The 24,934-nt window shown below is 37.7% G+C and overlaps 1 protein-coding gene across 12 annotated transcripts in view; it reads left to right on the top strand.

Annotated features, from left to right (window-relative positions):
* Positions 1-24,934, top strand: part of LOC131438963 (serine/threonine-protein kinase 10) — a 90,430-nt gene that overhangs the window by 41,362 nt on the left and 24,134 nt on the right. For 7 of the 12 annotated variants that reach the window (XR_009231024.1, XR_009231020.1, XR_009231025.1 and 4 more), the window contains 14 exons: positions 1,623-2,865; positions 14,343-14,541; positions 14,645-14,955; positions 15,017-15,160; positions 15,325-15,366; positions 16,058-16,133; positions 16,211-17,671; positions 17,737-18,938; positions 19,006-19,251; positions 19,320-19,474; positions 19,534-19,702; positions 19,765-19,871; positions 19,982-20,114; positions 20,721-22,278. Coding sequence is in view for 2 of the 12 variants with exons in the window: in XM_058609401.1 (XP_058465384.1) it covers positions 2,542-2,865; positions 14,343-14,541; positions 14,645-14,955; positions 15,017-15,160; positions 15,325-15,366; positions 16,058-16,133; positions 16,211-17,671; positions 17,737-18,938; positions 19,006-19,251; positions 19,320-19,474; positions 19,534-19,702; positions 19,765-19,871; positions 19,982-20,114 (4,569 nt within the window). In the remaining 10 variants the exon portion in view is untranslated. The remainder of the gene's footprint in view (positions 1-1,622; positions 2,866-14,342; positions 14,542-14,644; positions 14,956-15,016; positions 15,161-15,324; positions 15,367-16,057; positions 16,134-16,210; positions 17,672-17,736; positions 18,939-19,005; positions 19,252-19,319; positions 19,475-19,533; positions 19,703-19,764; positions 19,872-19,981; positions 20,115-20,720; positions 22,279-24,934) is intronic. The other 5 variants (XR_009231027.1, XR_009231029.1, XR_009231028.1 and 2 more) reach the window with 5 other exon arrangements.

Genomic DNA, 24,934 nt, shown 5'->3' with positions numbered 1-24,934 from the left:
GGTGGGGAAAGAGAACCGTTATGATTTCCTTCAACCTCGCCGGACTACGTTCAGGGGGTGCTAGCGCCCCTCTCGTTCTGGCCATTACCATCCTGTAGGCATCGTCCCATTGGTTGGAGTTGGCTCCCTCACATAGCTGGTCGAAACAGGCTCTTTTGCTTGCGCTGATGGCCTTGTTTAGTGCTAACTTCGCCGTTTTGAATGCCGTGTGCCTCTCCATCCTCATCTCCGCTGATCGAGCTCTTTGCATCCTTCTTCTAGCCCTGAGGCAGGATGCGCGAAGGCGTGCAATTTGCTGTGTATGTGTGTGTATATGTGTATGTGTGTGTGTGTACGTGTGTGTATGGCTTCTCGGAGATGGCTGAACTGATTTTCACAGACTTAGATCCAAATGAAAAGTCTTACGGTCCCATACAAATTTCCTGAATTTCATTTGGATCCGACTTCCGGTTCCGAATTTACAGGGTAATATGCACCAAAAATGTGAAAATAGTGTCACTCACTTTTTTCGAAATAGCTAAACCAATTTTAACAAACTTAGATTCAAATGAAATGTCTTATGGTCCCATACAAAGTTTCTGAATTTCATTCAAATCCGAATTCTGATTCCGGAATAACAGGGTGATATGCACCAAAATGTGAAATTAATATCACTTAATTTCCTCGAAGATGGTTGAATCGACTTTCACAAAACTTAGACTCAAAGTAAAGGTCTCATGGTTCCAAACAAAGCTCCAAAATATCATATTTATCCAACTCCCGGTTCCGGAAATGTGAAAATAAGGCACCAAAAATGTGGAAATAATGTCACTCACTTTTCTCGGAGATGGAAGTTCTTAAGATGCCGTAAGAACATCCCAATTTTCATTCCGATCAAATAAACCATTGATAGTCCTATAAATGATTTGCTGAATTTTATCCACGTCCGACTATCGGTACATTTTTTTTCCAAAATTCAAATCGTCATGGAGAACCGTAAAAAATGTGTAGGTCATATTTGTGCATGGTTGAATAAATCGAATGTCACTATGCCGATATCCAGCTTTCGGTTCCGGAAGTACCGGCAATAATAATCAAATATGACAAAATGGAGCTAACTTAATTTTCTCACATATTATAGAATAAATTTTCACTAACTTAAATTCAAATGTAGTGTATCAATGTTTAAATTGTAGTATTTCGGAAAATTTCTGCTGTAATATACATGAAAATGTGAAAATGAGAAAGGCATCATTACACCACTAGGTGGATTAAAACAGGTTTTTTCAGTGGTGTTACTTCCCAGAGCAAAAATACCCTATTTGACTGAAAGTTGAGTAACCTTATAATTAACATGGCGACTTTACTAGTGAGATGACTTTCGGTACAATAGTCCTGGTTTATAAAAGTGTAGTATCTTTCATTTGACCGTTAGGTTCAATTGATTACTCTCCATCGATTTTTACTATGTTTACAGATTTTAAAATTTCAATAGTGTAATGCAGCTTTGTTTACAGCTCCAATTTTCCGCGAAGTATAAACGTTCCAGAATGTTTTATCTCATTCTCAACATAAATCACTTTCACTAATTCGTAAAAAATTTCGGAACAATATTAACTTTTGCATTTTCTTTTTCTCTACAGGCACAAGCATGAAAGGTTACAACTTGGATGGGTCAGGCGCCAGCAAATGTTGGTGGACATAACCTAATAAGTGAATCAACATAATATCGGCTCGTACATTTTTCATTGAGAGTAAGAAAATAAACATTTTCTCTCTGGTTCTGCAATCCGTACGAAACGCCAGACGCAGCCATACCGAAATAGGAAAAAGCACCCCACTAATACAAGGAAGAAGCAACTGACACTCTCGTGGCTTCCGGAATTAGACGGCCGGTTCCACCGGTTGCCTGTTTCCTATTCGTACCAATTAAGACTGAAAAATGGCACATTTCGAACCAGGTCGGGTCTGTATTGACACTGGTGCGAATCGTCACTCATCGTCATCGCAGCAAGTAACAGTAGCCAGCGGAACTAGCCAAGTGGACGAAAATCACCAGAACCAGGCGCGGCTGTTGTAGTCCATGTTGTAGTTAAATAAGTGTTAGGGAGAAATACACCGAATGTGGCTGTTTTTTTTGCTCAGTGTTCTGCTTGTGTTGAAGTAGGTTCCTTTTGAGTGATTTCTTTATGTCTCAATTGTGCTTGTTGTGGCACTCTTTGAAGTCAATTCGTAAAAATATAAGCTTCGTATATCAGTGCATGTGGAAGAATATAGTTAAGAAAGATGAAGTTAGCAAGTAAATATGAGTGAGCATGAATATGTATTGAAGGAAGTAGAATGTAAGCCAAAAGTGTAGTGTAAAAAAGAAGCGAAACAAAACAACAACAGCAAGAAAAAAAACGCAATTTAGCAAAGTGCATGTAGGAAGCAGAAAGAAAATTGTGCAAATAGTTCCCGCGAAGCGGAAAGGTGTCTGCTCTCGGAAGCAGACGAAGCTGACGGTCAAAAGTGAGTGAGTGATCAATTCGACGACGAGCCAGCAAATAGATTTTGCGAAAAATGTCTTTCCTCAACAACCTTAAAAAGGTCTTCCACCTTGGCGGTGGGGAGGCCAAGAAAAAGCGCATCTTCAATAACATCCGGATGGACACAGACCCGAATGATTTCTGGGATATGATTGGTGAGCTGGGGGATGGAGCATTCGGAAAAGTATACAAGGCCATCAATAAGGAAACCAAACAGCTGGCAGCAGCTAAAATGTGCACCCTCGAAGACGAAGAAAACCTGAGCGATCATATGGTCGAGATTGATATTCTGTCGGAAATCAAGCATCCGAATATCGTGGAGCTATACGAGGCCTTCTCGATCGATGATAAGTTGTGGGTGAGTTGTCGGTTTTGACTTAATTATGTTCTTCCATTTATGTTTTCATTAATCTCTCAGCGACATAATAATCTATAATTTATCGGGTAAACATCACTTGGCCTTGCCCTTTCCTAGTTGGATAGTAAGCAATACTCCGTGTACTGCGCTTTTCAAATCAACCTAAGCAAAAATAAATTTGTAGACAAAAGACATTATCCTAAAGACTTCATTTACTACAGTTTTCATCAATTCTATCCATAATTAGTTTTCTCCAAAACTCACTCGCTAGGAGTGTTATCTTAAACCTATACAGTTTAGGAAGTCTACATATCTGGAAAATGTGTGTTGTAACTTGCGGAAAACCTGTAAATACCTTCGACTATTCATTAGGATGAAACAATGATTGTTGATTGTGAAGGTAAGAAATTAACTTTACCTTCAATGAAATAAAATCATTCCGTAAATAAAACGAAGGTTTTTATAGCTACTTCAGAAAAAAAATATCTCGTTCCGTTTTGGTTTCGATGAAATTCCAAGCTTTTCTTGAAATCTCTCGAATTATCTTTAGAACACTGTTCGTCAACATCAGTAGTTATTTCATATTACTCAAGTTACTTTTACAGACTTGACTACAAGCCAAAGGTAGTCAACTTTTTACTGAGCCTTTGTGTGTTTTGTAGCTAAATCTTGATTTATTATCTAAAGCTGCTAATTGCATGCCAAGTCTGATTTTTTTTGCGAAATTGTAAATAAAGCGAATCTTTTCAATCCGTAACCTTCTGAGAACATCCGAGATCGTGTTTTTTTGCATTCAACTCCCATTAATTTAAAGTGTTCCGACTGTCCTTAATATCTCCTAATCGAAAGTTTCTTTCGATCCTTCTATCCGAACTGCTGTTATCTGCTTACGGAAACGCTAGAGGACACTGCCCATCGTAGATTCAACCAAATTCGACGATTTTGCAATATTGAAAATTAATAATCTCTCTATTCTTCTTTCGGCTTTCTGTGTTCCAACTTTTTGAAACCCTCGTGAATCGTAATGAGCTGTTCAAACTATCTATTGTCAAGAAGCCACCAGAATCGATTACGAGGAACACTTTATTAATCGAGCAACCGTGTTAGATAATCCAAATACAAACGCTTACCCGTTGCGAAGTCGTAGGTCATCGTAGGATTCAAGATCAGAACCGAACATTGTGTTATTTATTCAATGGATACCTCTCCATCCAACAGCGCTGCCGTTTTTTACTGTCTTATTCTTAAATTCCTCGTCGTCATTCTTGAAATTTCCGTTGGAAATCAATATTTGTTGTTTATTAAAAATGAAAATGAACGAATAGGAAAGTGAAAGGACAAAACTTCAATGTTGAAGCTAATGTCCCGCTGCGTTGTCGTCCGAACTAAAATTTTCTTTTCACAATATCCTAGAGTAGATCAGTAAGTAACTGTTTAGAAGACAAAAATGTTTCTTTATTCTATTCTTCGAGAGATCCCAAAATCTTACTTTCGGCAACATACTTCAAGACTCATCATATGAATCAACCTAATGCAACCCAAGTCTTCAAGGAATTGCGATTTCTCGGCGGAATACATTTGTCAGATATCAGTTTATGTCATAAACCATTGAAAGTTTGACTGATAGAAATATACTTTTGATCTCTCGTGAGACAGCTATAAATGATAAAAATATGTTTCATTCCTACTTGAAATATGCAAAATATATGAAAATACGTGCGCCAACTGTTCTCGGAGATGACTGAACCGTTTTTCACAAACTTAGATTCAAATGAACGGTCTTACGATCCTATAGAATATTCCTGAATTTCATCTCGATCCGATTTCTGTTTCCGAAATTATAGGATAAAGTGTGTTGAACATTTACAGTAGTTATACAGAGCAGTAATGCAAAAACGTGGAAAAATGGGATTTCTGGGGGCTCAAATCAGTTCCAATCGATAGGTCTTGTCAGTTGACGGCCAAATATATCCTATCCTCGGCTTCCGGTTCCGGAAGCACCGGAAATAGTGGTCACGAACTCTGGAATGTAACTCACTTTTCTCGCGATGTTATGGTGAATTACATCCGGATCTGACTTCCGGTTCCGGAATTACAAGGTGATGGGTGTCCAAAATTTCAAACCGTCTTATAAAGCGCATATACGGTACATACGTTCGGTGTTACGGAAGAAGTAAACACAACACCGTCTCTACGAACGAAGCACGCTGTGTGAGGTGTTCAATTTCGTACACGCGATAAAGAAAATGAAAACCAACACCGAAGCTCGATTTTGAAAACACAAGCGAATCCATCGGCTCCGAGCACACATCAGACCAGGTTTTCAACCGTTTTGAATAAAACAGAATCACGGCACGGGCACGATTGTCTGTAATTGGTGTGTGATTTTTGTTGAATACGGTGCTGAGGTAAAGACTGGATAATGAAGATAAAAATGTCCAACCTGCATATAGTTGACGACTCCAAAAAGTACGAAATTTTCGAAACAGATTGTAAAACTTTTCGAACCTGTTAGCCTTGCTTTTTAATATCTCTAAAAACTTACTGTAACTTCGACAGTCTCCTGATTCTGGCTCCGGAGACAGTTATTCAAAATGTCCAATATGAAACCGGTATCGATTTCTCGTAAAATGTTGATGAGAAAAGAACCATTATATCACTAGGAGAGAAAGAAACCATTATGCTTAAGCTCTAAGATACCGAGGGCATGCCAACCTCCTTGCTTTTACACCACAGTGGAACAAAAGGCTCAAAATCTCAATTTCACTCATTTATTCCATAGAAATCCAAGTAAATATTTTCAAAATAACCTATTGAATGTCGATAAAATCTATCAATTTAAACTGCCCAAGTATTCAAAATATCGTATGTTTGCTTGATAGGTGCATATAAAGCAAATGTAAGACAATGGTATATATGTCTGCCTTATATACGCATGTAAAACGAATATCAGATTTGGTGGTTACTTGGGTGACAATATAGTTCGCTATCAATGGTTATTAAATGGAAGACGGAATGTAGAGACGGTGTATGAACCGGATCAGGGTCATGTCGCCGAAAGCCATTTCACCGAAAGCCGGTTCGCCGAATGTCATTTCGCCGAAAGCCATTTCGCCGATTCCTGCAATTGTCTTAAAATCGTAATGGGAATTGATTTAAAATAAAGACAAATTAAAGATGATAATGTTAACGCCCGTTTTGTTTACCTACAATTGTACTTCTTGAATAAAGATTGATTCATGAACCTCAGAACGGAGTTCCCAAAGAAACTAGTTGACTATTACCCACTAATCATCAAAGCAAATCCATAGGTATCTACCAAGCAAAAGTATGTGGTATTTTCCGTTTACTAAATAAAAAAATATCTAATGCGGCTTCGCCACATCGATTTGATTGCTTTGAGTAGACCGGGCAAACGAGGCGGTTACAGGTTTGTATGCAAGAGGCCGCCGCCGGCGAAACGAGTTTCGGCGAAATGGCATTCGGCGAAACGACAGTGTATAATTTGTTGATAATTAGTTGCAAATTTGTTATGGTAATTTTGAATTTGTTGCTCAATTTCGTGTACTTCGCCTCCCTTCGTTAACTTTACATGAATTTAGCAAAGTACTAAAAAAAAGCAATAAATTCGAAGTTACCATAACTAATTTGCAACAAATTATGTACCTATTTGCGTTATCATCGGCGATTAAAATGTGTGTAAAATAAATCAACTTTAGGGGGTGGATTTAGACATACTTCGGGAAATTTAATCTACGGTTGCATCGATAGCAGCCGATTTTATCAGAACAATTTCATGGTTTGCATTACTTTCGGTATGAGATGTATCCTTGCCAATTTGTTCTAAACTGGTAGAATATAAAACTAATTTAATTAATCATTGCTTTATTTGAAATTCAGAATATTAATGGTAGATGATCTAAATCAAAGTCTGTTCGAATAATCATTTCTACAAATGTGACATTGTTCTTCTAGAACCAGATAATTTGTAAAGGTTTTCTCGAAGAAGATAAAATAATTGGGCTGTTAGGAAATAAAACTGGTTAGAAACCAGCGGAGAGTTCATTATGAAGAACTTATATTTTTTTATTATTGTCTGGTTACTTTACGAGAGACGCTTAGAATTTAGAACTCAAAATAAAATTCTTGCGCGTTTTTGCAAATCTCATTTCGAAGCATTAAAATTGTATACATGTCGCATTTTAAAAATTGGATGACGTGTCGTTTATTGACTAACAGGCAGTGTTGGTGATTGCCGAAAATTTGACAGAAGCTGCTATATTGCTATCTATATTGTATACAACATTTTCAATCCGGTAGAAGATGCTACAAGAACTCGATTCTCTCAATGCATGAACCTTGAGAGAATTTTGCTACATTTTTTCGCTCCACTTCATACTTTGAGTATTTCACGCCCTTAAAAAAAATTTACAGTCTGATAATGATCGTTGCTGTGTGGAATTTCCCAAGAGAGAATCGCAAGTTGACAATTATCGCAGAAAATAGAATCGATGATTCAACTTGATGATTCTCATACTAGGTTGCAATATTTCAAAACCCTTGTGTGGAGCATTCACAGACATTTTCATAGACACAACTTATACAAAGGTTATATGCACATAGTTAGAATAAGCGGCAATAGTAAAATAATTCTATCGCAATTGTCAACTGCCTGTATAGAATAGGATCGCGAAACGAGAATAAGCGACCGTTTGTTGCTTCAGAGAGGATCCCCACAGCAGCGTGCTAACCTTTGATTCTCAGAAATGTCATCGAGAGAAATTCGCTCTCGCACTGGTGTCGATTCTATGTTAAATGAGCCATGCCAGGTTTTTCTTGTTGTGATGATTTCCGTATCTCTTTGATGGCACTGATTCAATCGTTGAAGAGTTGCCAGTGAACGTTCTTTGATACGATAAAAGCTATCCTTGCTAACAGGTACATTTGAAAAATGTTGTTTTAGAAAATCCTCCAGGCGTGACAGCAGAACGGTTTTGAAAAATTTAAGGTATATGTATATCTAATGATTTTAAATTGGATTTTATTTGGCGACTAATTTTGTTTTAATTGTAGACAGATGGCAACACTTGATCAAAAATTCATTTTTCAATAATTAAAATTGTTTGTCTTACAGGACATTGTCAATAATTGGATTTACGGTTTCCATTGCAATTCAACGCAGGGTTTCGTTCATTAAGCAAACGTGTTTGTAAGAGAATTGCCACAATTTAAACAGCGTATGGCATTTATCATGGCTAACGCTTGTATATTTTATTTGACGAAAAACAAACAAAAAACAGTAGAATAAAAATCAATAAATATAGTAAATTGACTTGGAAAAACAGTACGTTTTGCGTTACGCATTTTATCTAGCAATAGTGAATAAAAATAATACGACGTAAACATTTGAAAGAGGCCTAAAAGCAATTGACAGATTCTCTTTGTTTACTTTCTCTTTCGACTGTATCTGTGTTATTATACAAATATTCGTTGAATATCTGGTACTGTTAGAAAAATGGAAATATTTTCTTTCCATTCTACACATATATTTTCTAAGTAAACGTGAAAACAAGGAGTTATGAGCAGAAGAGAAAGTGAACAAAGAGAAATTCTCATTGGTTTATGTAACCTTATAAATTCTCAAGTCGAATAATCAGATGATTTATTTTCATTATCTCAATAGTGTCTTTATTTCTCTTTTTAAGGCATTTTCTAGTTCAATAAAAGCATTATTTTTGAGAAATGGGCACTTTTAATGATGATTTTGTTTAGTGTAGTCTTTCTTATTAGTAGAGACATTTTTCTTTTTTAAAATCAACAAAATTTAGCCAAATCGTTGGGTCGCGCTCTGAACAAATATGAATAAGGAAAACACCATGATGGAAAACAAAGAAAGAGACAAATCGTTTTCATGTATTTATATTCGATAGCTGTTGTCACTGTTCTTTTTTAATGTTTTATATTGCGGTAAATCGAAACAAAAATTTAAAATTCTGTATTAAGTTTTTTATATGAACAATACAGAACATCTGAGAGTAAAACATAGTTCGCAATATTTGGGTCGAAAATACAGTACAATACTGTAAAATACAGTACGTATAAGAGCATTAATCGCAACGCTTTTATGCCGTTTATAATTTTCCCATCAAACTGAAATTTTCACTTTCCCTTCAGGAAGGAACGTAGAAAGATCAGTACGAAATGTTTTGAAATGGCAGCCAAACAAACAGAGAAACAAGCGTTCATTTTCGGAATTTGGGGGAAAAAATGTTCTGTATTGCTAAAATTCGATTGTTAAAGTATATCGCATATGTTTTTAGATGGAATGGGTTTTACCGGAGGATAGTTGTTTCTAATTGATTCATTTTCAGCCTATCTAGGTATACAAAAAAAATAATAGAAATAGTCATGTGCGCTGAGTAAATACAGTGAAAACGACCAGTATATCGTAAATTTTATTACGTTTGCGATAACATCAGTAAATACATTGTGCTTCGGTTTAAGTTTAAATGTCTCAAATAAGGATAACTTCATGTTTGCTTAGCGGTTTATGTTGAATTGGTAAGTGACCTGTCAGTTCAACATGAACTGGTAGGCACTGATGAGCTAAAGAGGAAATGTAAATGCAAAAGAAAATAATAAAATCAGTCATATGCTTTCAGTACAAACCGATTATTTGTTACCAAAACTACTAGATTACTAAAAAAGGCTGTTTGTTTTTCTTATATGCACTTGTAATAATGAATATTTCTTATTTATATGTTTATATACATAAAAAAACTTCGATCCTCAATTAGATTTGTTTGACATGAGATTTCAGTTTAAAGCTTGAATTGAAGGAAGTTTGAAAAAAAACTAAACAGAAGCTATTTCTACGTTTCGCCTTCGGTTCATTAGTGCGTCAGCAGTTTATGTTGAACTGCTTACGTCACCTAACGCACAGTGGTTCGATTCAATAAAAACGTGGACATGATTCAGTAGCTGCCAAACCGTTCTTTTAATGCATATAGTTGCTTTTAAGAAATTATTTTCAAGTATATACCGCGTAATTTGATTCTATCGCTAATTGTTCATGATCTACTTTGACAAAAAATATAACCATAACTTTTTTTATGAGGAACTTTTTTTATCAGATTTTTTTTCTTCTGCAAAGTTTTAGAACTATTGAAAATAATTTACTTTGTCAAATATACCAAAAATCTAGGTCGCACCGTTTCGGATATACAAAGCGTTTGTATGGCAACCCCCTCAAAATCAGTTTTTTTATTCATAACTTATTTCGAGTTATTTCGTTGTGCATACTTTGTTTGGAACAAATGTAGAAAATAAAAAAATCCCATATTTTTGTTGAAGGTAGTGCATAGGTTTGATCTTTCCTGGAAAAGTTATACAACATTTTTTTTACCTAAGATAAAACTTTGCACCGAAGCGAAATGTGCAACTTTATGCAGCTGATTTTGACAAAATTTTTAGGAAAAGATATGCCATATACTATAAAAAAATCTAAGTGGAACTCGATGGAATTTTTTTTAGTCCTTTTCAAAGTTAGTTTTAGTTATTGAATTATGACAACCCCCTTAAAACTAGTTTTTTTAATCATAACTTGTTTCGAGTTATTTTTTATGCATACTTTGTTAGGAATAATTGTAGAAAACATAAAATCCCATAATTTTGTAGAAGGTTTTATCTTTTCTGGATAAGTTATACATCATTTTACCTTTTTTTACCTAGGAAACCTTGTGCCGACGCAAAATATGCAACTTAATGCATCAAACTTTTACAATAATATAGGGAAATAAATTCCTAACCCAATTTATTTTCCAATGCGAATATGAGTACTACTCGTGTGACTCATTTTCTTTATGGCCATGCTGAAACCATGAATGGATAATAAACGGAGGGCGGCACACGTCTGCTATTTCTGTAACTCGCTTTTGCAGTGAGCGTCGCACGATCAACATCTCGTCTTAATAATCGTGTTGCTTCGTGATAACTCAATTTATTTACACGTTTAAACATGGAATCTCTTCGTAAAGGTTTGTACTTCTACAATACTTTATCGTATTTTGTTTAGAAAACTAACTTTGAAAAGGCCTAAAAAATTTCATCGAGTTCCACTTAGATTTTGTCTAATATTGTTAATTGTCAAAAAGTAAACAAAAAACAAAATCGCAACAATTTGCTTAAGTTGCGCGTGCAAGCATGAACTTGTTTATGCGTGTTTAGGGATGTCGTAATATCGATCGATTAATCGAGTAATCGATTAATAACCCACATAATCGAGTAATATTTAATCGAATAGCTTAAAACCAATATTCGATCATTGAACTAATCGAATAATTTAAAAGATCTCATAGTAATAATCGAATGAATAATCGAGTAATCGATTAATAACCCAGATTATCGAGTAAATTTCATTCGATTAGTTTCAAAATTATACTCGATTATTGAATAATCGAGTAATTCGAAATTTCCGACATCCCTATGCGTGTTTAGGCGCGTACATACTTGTAGTCGCTGATTTCACTCCTTCTCGGAAGTCGGATAGAAATATCATTCATATATTTGCATACATGCTTAGCATGTATAGTAATAATCTATATACATTATTATCTTGTTATACACTATATTAATTTGAAAGCTTGAAAGGAATTGTCACTGGAAGCAATTGATATGCTAGAACTTACAACAGAACAAGAAAATACAAGAAATTAGCGACACAGAAAACTCGGACGATCGCGTGACTGATACTGATTGATCGAATGCAATGCGACTAAGTGACATATTGTAATGATTTATTAGGTATCATTGATTAACTAATTGATAAATTAGGTTGTGAAAAGTATTGGGAAAAGTTACCTAATACTTTATAGTAAATACTTAGGTAATAGATTGATAAATTAGGTTGTGAAAAGTATTGGGAAAAGCTACCTAATACTTTATAGTAAATACTTAGGTAATAGAGGTAGATTCTACGTAGATAAATAAAAAAACTGTTTTTAAAACAAAGCGAATATAGCTCAGGAACCATTTTTTTACATTATTTATATCTTCAGCAAAAATACTTCAAATGCTTTTTTCTTCAAAACAAGATAGCAACAAAATTTTTTTTGTGAAAAAAAATATTTTTATTCGAAATCGGTACTACACCCTTTGCAAAAATTAAGGTGCTACTTTCAAATGAAGCGTTACATAATCTTGTAAAACTTCTTCGAAGACAGTTTGCTTTAAAAAATCAGTGAAAGTCAGTACAGACTTTTGACCGTCTTTTTCTAGTTTTGGACCACTGTGTGACGGATCAACATAAACCGCTGACCAGACGTAAAGTTATGTCTATTTGCATATACACTTGTTGTACCGAAATGCTGTCTTTACTAACGTGTCGAAAGAAACAATTGTAGTTATTTAGGGGTTTTGATACTGCATGGGTACCGGTTTTGTGCTGGGTATTTTCTATTTCTCGTTTTGGCTTCGGCTCATCAATGCGTCAGCAGTTTATGTTGAACTGCTAACGCCACCTAAGCAGAGCCTATTCTTAAAACCGGAAATTTTTATCTCGTAAACCGGAAAATGGAAATCGGGAATTTATGTCCATCAGAAGTTTGTACCAACGGTCATAAAGGCCCTATTTTTCCATTAATTGTATTCTTCGTTCAATACATTTAGGTAATGGTTCACTCTAAGATGTGAATTTGCTTTATTCTATGTGGACAAAAAGCATGCGGTATCTGATCGGAAACTGCATATTCTAAGGTGTCTTTTTACGCGAGGATACGTTCCGAGTAAGAAAAAACATGAAAAAACTTCGTAAAGCCGCGTAAAAAAAACTGCATAACTTCGGAAATTCGCGTAAAAAAACCGCGTAACTTTGCAAATCCGCATAAAAAAACCTCATAACTAAAGAAAAAAATTTTTTGGAAGTCAAATATCTTAGAACGTCCAGATTTGTTGTAATCTAAAAAAAAACATTTTTTGTAAAGATCGACTTTGGGATCGCGTAATTTCGGTTACGCGTTTGGAATCCGAAATGGAAAAAAAAATTTGTTGCTGAATGTCTTAGAAATGCATAAAACGTCCCGATCTGGTGTAATCTAAAAATTTTTTGATGAAAAATTGAATTTTCTAGGTGTCAACGGGTTGACTTTAAAAAATTCGGGATAACACCAGATCCCGACGTTTCATGCATTTCTAAGCCAAAACAAGAAAACCGCGTAATTTAGGAAATCCACGTTAAAAAAAAACACCGGAAATTCGTGTAACTTCGGAAATCCGCGTGAAAAGTCGCATAAAAAGAGACCTCATTGTACACACTTAGAAAATTTCACCGAATTTTCAGTTGCTGACCCTTCTGTAATCAGACCCATAATATAATTTTTGATCACCTGTCTAAAATTACCGAATACTTCGATTAATTCAACCATACAAACTAACAAATAATTCTGTGAACTAAGAATTTTTATTTGACCGATAGTTTAATGAATTTTCCAACAACAAATATTGAATGCTTTGATGCTTACTATATAATTAAGTTGACAAGTTCTCTTGGGAAGTCCGTTCTGAGGATCTTTCGGCGAAATGTCATTCGACAAATAAACTTTTCGGCGAAATGGGTTGAGGTTAGTGGCAAAATAGTAAAGATATTATAGTGGAATTGAATGGATTTTTTTTTATTTCCATGCGATATTCACATCGATTACAGGGGTAATCTGTTGATTGTGGGACCAGTATATCAATCGAACAGTCTTAATGAGATTAATGATTAAGGGCTGAGGCCAGTAGGTCGCGTAAAATCACGTGGCTCGCTGTGCGTATTACATTTCTTTCCATGCTCTCTCGCAAATGTGCAAAATGACTGTCGATGGGGCCGGGTGGCCAAGAAAGTTTTGATATTTTCGGTTACAAGTTTGACTACATCACATAAAATACAATAAAGCTACCGCTTGTTTGGCAGCCTTGTTGAGCCGATTTTATTTCTCTCTCATGTTTCGTTACGTTACCAGGATACAAGAGCAAAAAAAATTGTGCCCTCATAGAAATCGAGTTACCTTCACAAAAATAACATTCACTTCATTTTTATCGCGACAACATATATGTTTTTATGCACTAATCGCATTTAAATTACATTGTCAGGATAGATTTTTGATCCATGCTTTTGAAGGCGAGATATTCAATGAACAAGTTGAAAGACGGCGTTTTCAGCTATGCAATTCTTTCTTTAGAGAAAACTTTCCCGACCGCTATAGTCAATGAATCATTCTGAAATTTTCACAGAATAATCTAAACTAATTTTCTAAGAGATTGTCAGTTGTGGTTTTTGATATTCGTCACCGTTTCTGAGAAAATCAGATTTGAAGCGTGAAAATAGCCCTCTAAATCACCCTAAAACACACTGGCCTCAGCCCATAAATCTGATCGCAGATTCCATATCCTTCCTTCTATCCTTTGAGTCTGTAACCGTTTCTGTTTTTACATTCCAGATGCTGATCGAGTACTGTGATGGTGGTGCCTTAGATAGTATTATGGTGGAACTGGAGAAACCTTTGACTGAGCCCCAGATTGCCTACGTTTGCAAGCACATGGTTGCCGGGTTGTATCACTTACACAAAAACAAGGTGATACACCGCGATCTGAAAGCCGGCAACGTGCTACTAACGATGGACGGTGGCGTCAAGCTGGGTAAGTGTAGTAACTAACTAGTCGGAAGGTTAAAGTGTCATCTTCACATATAGTAATGACTGGAAGTGTAATATATACCGTTTTATATTTCTGGTTTTTCTAGCGGATTTTGGTGTTTCTGCGAAAAATAAGCACACACTGCAGAAACATGATACCTTTATCGGCACACCGTACTGGATGGCTCCGGAACTGGTGCTATGTGAAACGTTTCGCGACAATCCGTATGATTTCAAGGTGGACATTTGGTCACTCGGTATCACATTGATTGAGTTTGCCCAGATGGAACCACCCAACAGTGAGATGTCCCCAATGCGAGTTTTGCTCAAAATTCAGAAAAGTGATCCTCCGAAACTCGATCAACCCTCCAAATGGTCTAAAAGTTTCAACGAGTTTCTTGCCAAGGCACTGGTCAAGGTGAAAAATCCTACCGAGAAGAAGTTTGATGCTGTTACTAACAGGTTAATAATATTTTCAGGATCCTCAACAGAGGCCTTCTACGGATATTCTAATGGGTTTATCATTTATCAGTGGTAATCTGGATTCCAAACCAATTAAGGATCTATTACTGGAGTATAAAGCAGACGTTGTGGAAGAAGAATTGGTGGACGAAGAAGCGGAGGTAATTGTCAGTGTTCATACTAATAAAATCATAGTAGTAGTACAAGTAATCTTAACATTATCAAGGCGAATCTAATTCAACTACGTGTTTATTCTTTTCGCACGCTGCTAAATATTTTGAACGATTTAAATCAATTTACAAAACACATGGATAACATAAAATAGAAGGCAAAAAGACAGGCGAAGCGTAGATCGCTTTATCAGAGGGTTGGTAAGTTTGTCAGACTAGAGTGTTTGAAACCAAGAGACATATACATCATTATCACCAGCGGAGGTGCCTCTGCCTCGCAGTTGGTTGCGATTATTCCAAATTGATTGTTATTCGCTCGTGAGTGTTGAAGCCTTCTACTGCTGATTGGCATACAACGATACGAAACGTAAACACAGAATAGGAGAAATACACAATCTCTGTCTCTGGTGTGTTGTAAATACCAACTTACCATTCATTTGTTTGAATGACTGGCGTTCACATTCACTCACGTATTTTTTTACTTTTTCTCAGTTTTACAGTAGAATGAATGTGCATCTAGCGTGTAAACTTCTAGTCTGGCAATTGTTCAATAGTTTGTAGAAAACGTATGGTTCATTTTATAGTTTTCTTCGCCAAACCATTACTTTTACTGGTTTTGTATGTTTTATCAGTTAATTTCAAATCAGAATCAGTATAATTTCTGTTTTCTCAACCTATTCAGCTATTGTATCTATTTAATTAAAACTTTCGTGTACTGTTATCATCTGTTATCCAATTCGTTATTAAAAAAATTCAACATAGTTTTCATTTAGCCGTTTAGGTTAAGTACAGTTGGTTTTCAATTTTCCATTCAGGTGATTATCAAAGAAAACAGAAATTAATTAATTATTTTGCTCTTTGCTCTTTCGTTGATTTTCCACGTAACAGGAACCCCGCAGTTCTGCGCTCCCGCTCGACTTGGACGATGACTCATCATCGTTGCAAAGTCAAGAAACCTATAAACGTAAGTTTAGTTCAACTACTGTATCGAAATTTACTGGCGAGTTATGCTGCAACTATATTGCATTTATTTTTGTCAAGTTCCAGATACTCCCACATCCTTATCGAAATCATCCAGAGATTCTAAAGAGTCGACACCTGTTCCGGCTGAAGATGATAGTAATGCAAAACCAGCAACAGTTGGAACAACAGCAGCAGCTGCCACTACCACCACTTCGCCAGTGCAAACGCCACCGGCTGTTTCAAGCTCAGCTCCCAGTTCAAAACCAACACCATCAGTTGCAACGTCTCCTTCAGCCGCGACGAGTGACAGTAATAGTAATGTACAAAGCGATGCTAAGAAGTCACCAACTTCGGTTCCAGCGCCAGTATTACCACCAGCTAATGCACAACGTTTCTCGAAAGAGGATGCGGAACCTGCGGAAAGCACGACTAACACAAGTGGTGCTAGCAGCAGTAGCAGTAGCATAGAAGTTGAGAAAAAAGGTGTCATTAAGAAGGAAAAAGGGCCGGCTCCTCCGCCGCCTCAAACTCCATCATCGCCAAGTAGTCGAAGCGCTCCGACCAGTGTTGGGGTCAGCACGACAGTTCAAACTACTGTTCCTCCTACACCACCGGAGACTCCACAAACTCCGGCCAACAGAGGCGTTGACCGCCCTGATAATTTTGTGATTTCAAAAACACCATCTTCACCCGTGACAATAGATCGTCAGTTGAGTAGCGATGAATTAATCAAATCTCCCAAGAAAGAGCATGCACCTTCCCCTCCGAAGCCATTTTCGAAGGACAGCCCTGCTGCATCACCACAACCTCACGACGAATCGTTCAATCGACGATTCATGACCGAAGAATTGCATGGCGAAGAGTCTCCATCGCGGACTGAATCGCCTTATCCCAAAGAACAACAACCAGTAAACACAACCGTTGCCATTCCAAAACCAATGCTTCCTCCATTCGATGATGAACAATTGCAGTACCCTCCCCACATGATTCCTCCGCCGCTCTTGCCGGATGATGATATTCGAATAACATCAACACCGAACAGCAAGCAAACCAACACAAATAATACGTCGATGATCACAATCAACAACGATACCGTACTAGCGGATCCGTCCAACAGTCTTGCCACTAACGTTAGCCAAATCACCGTTGTCACTAGCCATCCGCCAGTGATAATCGACAATTCCGTCGTTCCTTCCGGTTCTTCGTCGTCCGCTTCTTCGACGAAATCATTTGGGTCCTCGCAGCGAAGATCACGTGTCATTTCGCCAAAGGGTAGCGACGAAGTTGTTATTGTTTCCAATGAGTTAAATAAAACCCATGTCAACGAATCGTCTACGGATGATGATTTCCAGTCGCTGGATAGCCTGGAGAACCTTTCGCCCAAATACAGAAAGCAACAGCAGCAACAATCGAGTGGTGGCCAAATTGCACGTAAACTGGACGAAAGTGAGGTGCTGATCGTTAGTCCGAGTTTTATCGGCGAAGGTCAGGAGGAACAGCAGGAGCAGGACGATTTTATCAACGATGAGCTGTTTATAGGTAAGGTGCTAGAAGGAGCTTTCTGCAGCAACAGACCATTGAAATGTTTTTATTTATATTTACAGGTAATAGTACTAATCATAGTAACAGTAAATTATTGGACACTAGTCATGTTTCGGTGGTCACCGTTGGAGAAGAGGAAATCAAGGTGAAGGACTCTTCGCACCACGCGCATCTAATAAACAGCGGTACCAGCCATCTTCACTTGCATCAGCAGCAGCAGCAGCAGTCGCATGTGTTGAACCATCATCACGATTCGATTAGTGACCTATCGAATGTCAGTTGTGGCCCTAGCGAATCCAGCGATGATGTTAAGGTAATGGATGTTATTTTAACCCATCAGGGGGCTGGAACTACCAGTACTAGTAGTGTAAGCACAGGCAGCACGGTAACAACCGCCGGTGGTTTTGCTCAACGGTCTCCATCGGGCTCATCGATTTCATCGCCACTGCGAAGTGGTTCTAGTAATAAGTTAAACGGAGACTTCAACCGGAGTCGGGAAGATGTCAGTATCATAGTGAATAAGCGTAAGATTATAGAAAAGCAAAGGATTTCGCCCGATAGCAGCGTCGGATCGATGGATGGTGGCGGTTCGGTACGATCGGCAAGTACCCCATTACAACACCATCAACAGCAACCGCAGCAGAATGCAACTGGTGCTAAACTGTTGGATCGAAGTGATGCTGAAAGCATAGCCACTACAACTAGTCACGACAGCCGAGAACAGTCTGTGGATGAAGAAGTACAGCTGCGTCGGAAACCACCAGTGGTCGATATGGAGGAGGACAAAGTTCCGCCTATTGTTAGCAATACTAGAACAAAACCTAGCCAACGAAACTTCAGTAAGGAAGAGATTCACATTCAAAACCTTAAGAAGAAAACGCGCAAACGAACACGAAAGTTCGAGATTGATGGAGTTCAGGTTACGACCACTACCAGCAAGGTCATTTACAGTGATGAAGATAGCAACAAGCTGTATGATGATCACTTGTTCCGCAAACAGGAACTGAGAGAACTGAAAATGCTTCAGAAACAAGAGAAAAAACAATTTTATGAACTTCAGCAAAAGGAATCGATTGCCAAAGAGCAGCAGGAGAAGAAGTTCGAACAGGAACGGTTACAACTGGAGCGTACATTTGAGGCTGATATGGATGTGCTGGCACGGCAGCATCGACAAACTGTGGAAAAGTACGAGCAACAACAAGAGACTGAACTTAGGAATACATCGAAAAAGATTCGAGCCGAGCAGGAACGTGATTTAAAACTGGTGAGTTGTGCTCAATCGTTGTTTGTTAGAAGTAAAATTGTTGATGTAAAAATTTCTTTGTTCGCAGTTTCGGGACAGCCTCAAGCAGGAAATTCGTCTGCTCAAACAAGAAGTGGATCTACTACCAAAGGAGAAACGAAAAGATGAATTCCGAAAACGAAAAACGGCGATGGAACTAGAGCACGAGGAACGTGAAAAGAGCTTCTTAGCCACTTTGTCGGAGAACCATGAACTGGCCTTGCGGAGGATCAGTGAAATATATCGAGAAAAACTGTCCGCTGCTGATAAGGGCTACCTACAGCAGAAACAGACGGTTAGTAAAAATGTGCCTCCGGAATGCTTTCTTGGACTCAATAACGAACAAAAAAAAATTTTTTACAGGCTATGCGAACCCGTGAGGCTATGCTCTGGGAACTGGAGGAAAAACACATTCACGATAAACATCAACTGGCGAAACGGCACGTGAAGGACATTTGCTTCATGCAGCGACATCAAATGATCATCCGTCACGAGAAAGAGTTAGATCAAATTAAAAGGTGCACTAATTGTTGGAACATCTATTGTGTAAAAATAATTCCTATGTTTATGTTTACAGAATGATTTCCCGGAAGGAGGAAGAACTGCTGAAACGGCAGACTATTGAAAAACGCGCTCTGCCAAAGCGGATTCGAGCCGAACGGAAAGCTCGAGACATGATGTTCCGCGAATCGTTACGTATATCAATGACGACTGATCCGGAGCTGGAGCGAGAAAAATTGAAAAAGGTAATTTTGTTTTTATGTGGTTTTGGAAATCAGTCAGCTAATTTTTATTTATTTTATTCTAGTTCCAAGAGCAGGAGAAGAAACGCTACAATCAAGAGCAGATACGTTTCGAAACCAAGCACAGCAAACAGTTGGAAGAATTGAGAGCTACCTCAGATGGTTCCATAAGGTACGGATATGGCAATTTAATTAGTTCTAGTTCAGTAGTAAAATATTCTAATAGTTCATACATTTTGGAAATTTTCTAATAAAATTGAAATTTTATTCTTATTGGAACAGAGAACTCGAACAGTTACAAAACGAAAAACGCAAGCAACTGCTGGAACATGAAACCGCCAAACTGCGCGAATGTGATGAGGCACTGCAGAAAGAGCTGCGAGAATGGAAATCTCAGCTTCTACCCAGGAAACAGGTAAATACTTTCATTCGCTGTTCTAACAAGTAGAGAAACAGTTTCCAGTAGATCTAATATGTATTATAGATATTACAATTTAAGAGACTGTTCAATGATTTGCTTGATATTATGTTTCGATTGCTTGTGTTTTCCCTTAAAGTTTCACGTTGCGGTAACTCTTACATGCTTAGTCGTGCTAAAAAGTACTACTTTCAGAACCAGCCGGAATTGGTAGGTTATAAATTAAAGATTGGATATTGAGTCGGTTACCTCGGTCGTAATACTATTTGTCATTTGGTAAAAATTGTTTATAGGTAATACTGGCGCCCATCTTTGATTCTGATTTGATGGTATGTTTAACTACTGTAGTCACTTTTCCGATTCAAGAGAAATAACTGAAAAATGTGCAACTAAACAATACGAGGTGACAGGCGTGATATCTAATCTTCGTATAGCATGCAAATAGCAATAGACACTAAACGGATTGTATCATAGAATAATACGATATCTTCTGTATAAATATTTTTACTAACCGCATTCTTTACAATAACATTTTACTCTTTCTTTGCGTGCTCTCTCTTGTTGGACTGGAATTACCCATCGTAACCATCCGTTACTCTGCAGACTGTGCAAGAAGACCTCGACTGGATGGTGACCGAATACGCGAAAAAATGGGGTCCTGTAGATCGGCGTGATTTCGATGGAGAATTTGTAGTTCCGCCTGAAATTCGGAATCGAACCAATTCTTTGAACACCCGTTCCCTGCGCTTGCATGGCGGCTTGCTAAATATTTCCCGTTCTCGCACCTTCCTTACACTACCGGTTGCCAACGGGCGAAACAGTATACACAGTTCGGTACCAGATTTGAGTCGCTCCGTTCCCAATACACCTAACACAGCACATAAACTCTCCATTGCTTCGTCTTACGATTCGGTACTGGAAGAGAATGAAAATGAAAATTTGCCTGTACACCATCGTCCCGTCCCCGGAGAAAATCAATCTGCTATAAAATATCTTTTCACTGATGACGGAGTACACATGCGAAGAAAATCGGAAGACTTGCTGTCCGGCAGAAGAACTAAAAACCCATATAAAAATGATGCTAGATATCATCAAGATCATGTTAGTAGAACCCGTCATATGCCCAGTATGCCACCACTTCAAAGCCATTATCGACAAAGTTCCGAGCCAAACAATCGCATCGTACCAATCCGTGTCAATCCGGTTAAAAAACCGGCAAGTATTTTGGAAGGGATAACTAATCGGTCCTCCATAAGTACCGCTCAGCATTCAGGTGCTACTTTGCCCCGTTCTGGAGCGGGATGGGGAAACAGTCGTCTAGGTACCACCACCACCTTTCCCTCGGATGCCAGCGTGAATAAGCTGACGACATTCAGTTCTGCTAAAGGTGGACTTCCTCTACAATCAGTAGCTCAGAATCAAAATTGCGAAAGTGCATTGTATCGTGATAGAAAGTCTTCTTCGGGTTTGAAACTTTCACCATCCACACCACTACTCTTGTCTCCGAGTGCGGACTCGGGTAGAAAAGATTCGGTTGCATAGACTATTGTATCAGATAGAATTCCCCGCTAGTGTTAGTTAGTCTAGTAAAAATTTTCTCTTAGTACAACTGATACATTCATGGAAGTTTCATTTCCAGCTGGACTTTATCTAGGTTCTGAAACTGTGTATACGTGTTTTCCGACTTTCAATGATCTTCCTTCTAGCAAAATATTGTTCAAATAATCGAAAGTTGCAAAACATAAATGAATAACACTAGAACTATCGCACATCTCTGCACTGTTTCCCATATACTACTCGTTCTACTGCGTTTAAACTAATATTTGCTACTCTAACACGAAAAGAGGAACAATGGTAATACATGCACATTAGCCGATCCAAAAATAATCGGATTATTCTGCGCCTATGGTACTAAGCACTAATCCAGATCACCTAACCGTATGACAGAACTACTAATACCTGGAGAAAACAGTTGCAGATTTTCTCTCAATGAAAGAGAAAATTTCAGAAGAGTTATTTGTTGACATTTATCGCAATTGTATCACCGATCAAGCTTTTTATACGGATTCGAAACGGAATTGAATGCTAGTAAATTAACGGAAGCAGAAACCGGGTGGGTGAAATCAACACTCGGTTGCCCATTCGATGGAAAAGAAACAAGGTTTGTGCATTGGTTGTGTCTCTGTTACTGCTAATTGTTACGTCTTTTTGTATGTCATGTCATCGTTTTCGTATAGTTGACTAAACTATTTCTCTGCATTCAATGTTGACGATTTTTATTTATCACAATACCTACAAGCTGATTTCATGTGCGGAAAGGGTACATTGCATTTCATTTGTCAAATACACTGCCTATGTTCAGTTATATCTGTTTATAATACAAATACGAGGGCCTAGGCCCTCCTAATTGACTTATAAATCATTTTTTTTTAACACGAAATCTTGTTTGTGTTTGTTTTTGCACCTTGCTTTTAAAAAGCACACGACGTTCCAATTTTCAAGTAGGTGAACCGCTACATCATAAAGGTTCACGTTCACGTAACTGTTTGAACTGTCATTTCGAAACCGGAAGTCGGATTATTTAAAAAAAAATAATTGAAGCTTTGAAAATCTTTCTCCGGAACTGGAATTCGGATTTGGTCAAAACTAAACATCTTCCTTACTCTACCGTTTGCTAACGGGCGAAACGTTAGCATGGCTCGGCGCCTGATTAGTGTCGCTCTGTTCCCAATACACTAGAACTAGGTTTGAAAACAATAAGACTTTACCGACAGGAAACTCGTTCCTATTTTCATCATAACTTTAAAAACACACTCTACATTGGCATTTTTTGACAACTCGTATCACCATACAAATCCGGAACCGAAAGTCAGATCCAGACGAAACTTAGGAATTTTCTATGGGACGGTAAGACATTTCGTTTGAAACTACTTTTGTGAAAATCGGTTTAGCCGTGGCAGAGGAAATTAAGTGAAATTATTTCTATTATTTTCACACATGTCACCCTGTAACTCCGGAGCCGGAATAAAACCGGATCAGTCATGTCTGTCAGAATATACCATCTATCTCGACGAACTGCGTCGAATGGTATATCAAACTCATTTTTTTTGTAAGATGTGCAGAGAAGAACAAATATCTGAAATATAGAAAAGGGTTTGAAAGTTTTTTTAATCAATAATTTTAAAAACCCTGTCTTTCTTGAATTATTTATCACATCACTCTGTCTTTCCGAAAACTGTGAAGCCATCTCCGTATAAACTGAGTGCAAAACAGTTCGGCTGAAAAGTTCGTATCGTTTAATAGAAACACACATTTTTTTGCCAAAATTCGTTTTTTTTATTCAACATAATTGCCATCAGAGGCGATACAGCGATTATAGCGATCTTTCAACTTTTCGATACCATTTTTGTAGTACGATTTGTCCTTTGCCTCAAAATAGGCCTCAGTTTCAGCGATTACCTCTTCATTGCTTCTAAATTTTTTACCAGCGAGCATTCTCTTGAGGTCTGAGAACAGGAAAAGTCACTGGGGGCCAAATCTGGAGAATACGGTGGATGAGGGAGCAATTCGAAGCCCAATTCGTTCAATTTCAGCATGGTTTTCATCGACTTGTGACACGGTGCATTGTCTTGATGAAACAAAACTTTTTTCTTCTTCAAATGAGGCCGTTTTTTTGAAATTTCGTCCTTCAAACGCTCTAATAACGCTATATAATAGTCACTGTTGATGGTTTTTCCCTTTTCAAGGTAGTCGATGAAAATTATACCATGCGAATCCCAAAATACAGATGCCATAACCTTACCGGCCGATTGTTGAGTCTTTTCACGCTTTGGGTTCGGTTCATCGCGTGCAGTCCACTCAGCTGACTGTCGATTGGACTCCGGAGTGAAGTGATGGAGTCATGTTTCGTCCATTGTTATATATCGACGAAAAAAATCGGTTTTATTTCGATATAACAGCTCCAAACACTGCTCAGAATCATCAATTCGTTGTTGTTTTTGATCGATTGTGAGCTCACGCGGCACCCATTTTGCACAAAGCTTTCTCATATCCAAATATTCGTGAATAATATGTCCAACACGTTCCTTTGATATTTTTTGATCGAGATAGCTGACGATCAACTTCACTTTACGGTCATTGAAAATCATTTTGTGGATTATTTTCACGTTTTCATCGGTAACAGCCTCTTTTGGATGTCCACTGCGTTCATCGTCTTCGGTGCTCATATGACCAGTACGAAATTTTGCAAACCACTTACGAATTGTTGCTTCGCCCGGTGCAGAGTCTGGATAACACTCATCAAGCCATTTTTTGGTATCGGCGGCACTTTTTTTCATAAAAAAGTAGTGTTTCATCAACACACGAAATTCCTTTTTTTCCATTTTTTTCACAATAACAAAAGTAGCTTCACTCAAAATGCAATATCTCACAAACTAATAATCAGACAGCTGTCAAATTTATACACGTATCTTTTGAAGGTTGGTACTAACTGAAAATGGTATGGATTCAATTCTAGTGGCGCCCTCTCATAGAAACGATACGAACTTTTCAGCCGATCTGTTATATGTCTTTTTTCACAGATCATATATGTAATTCAACAACTACACTGTAAAAATATCAAAATGTAACGGAATTTCTACGTTGACTTTAATAGTGACCGCGGTTATCTATATGAGCTATAATTTGCCATTGAAGGTAACATTAGTTTACGAATATTTATCCGATAAACCACACTTTTTACCATTGCTATATGAAAAATTTTCCGAGGTCCAGAGAACCAATCGATTTAGCTCGACGAACTGAGCAAATGTCAGTGT

The sequence above is a fragment of the Malaya genurostris genome, chromosome 3 (genome assembly GCF_030247185.1).
Source record: "Malaya genurostris strain Urasoe2022 chromosome 3, Malgen_1.1, whole genome shotgun sequence".
NCBI lineage: Eukaryota > Metazoa > Arthropoda > Insecta > Diptera > Culicidae > Malaya > Malaya genurostris.
Note: the sequence above shows the minus strand (reverse complement) of the source record. Positions and strands in the feature narration are given on the sequence as shown.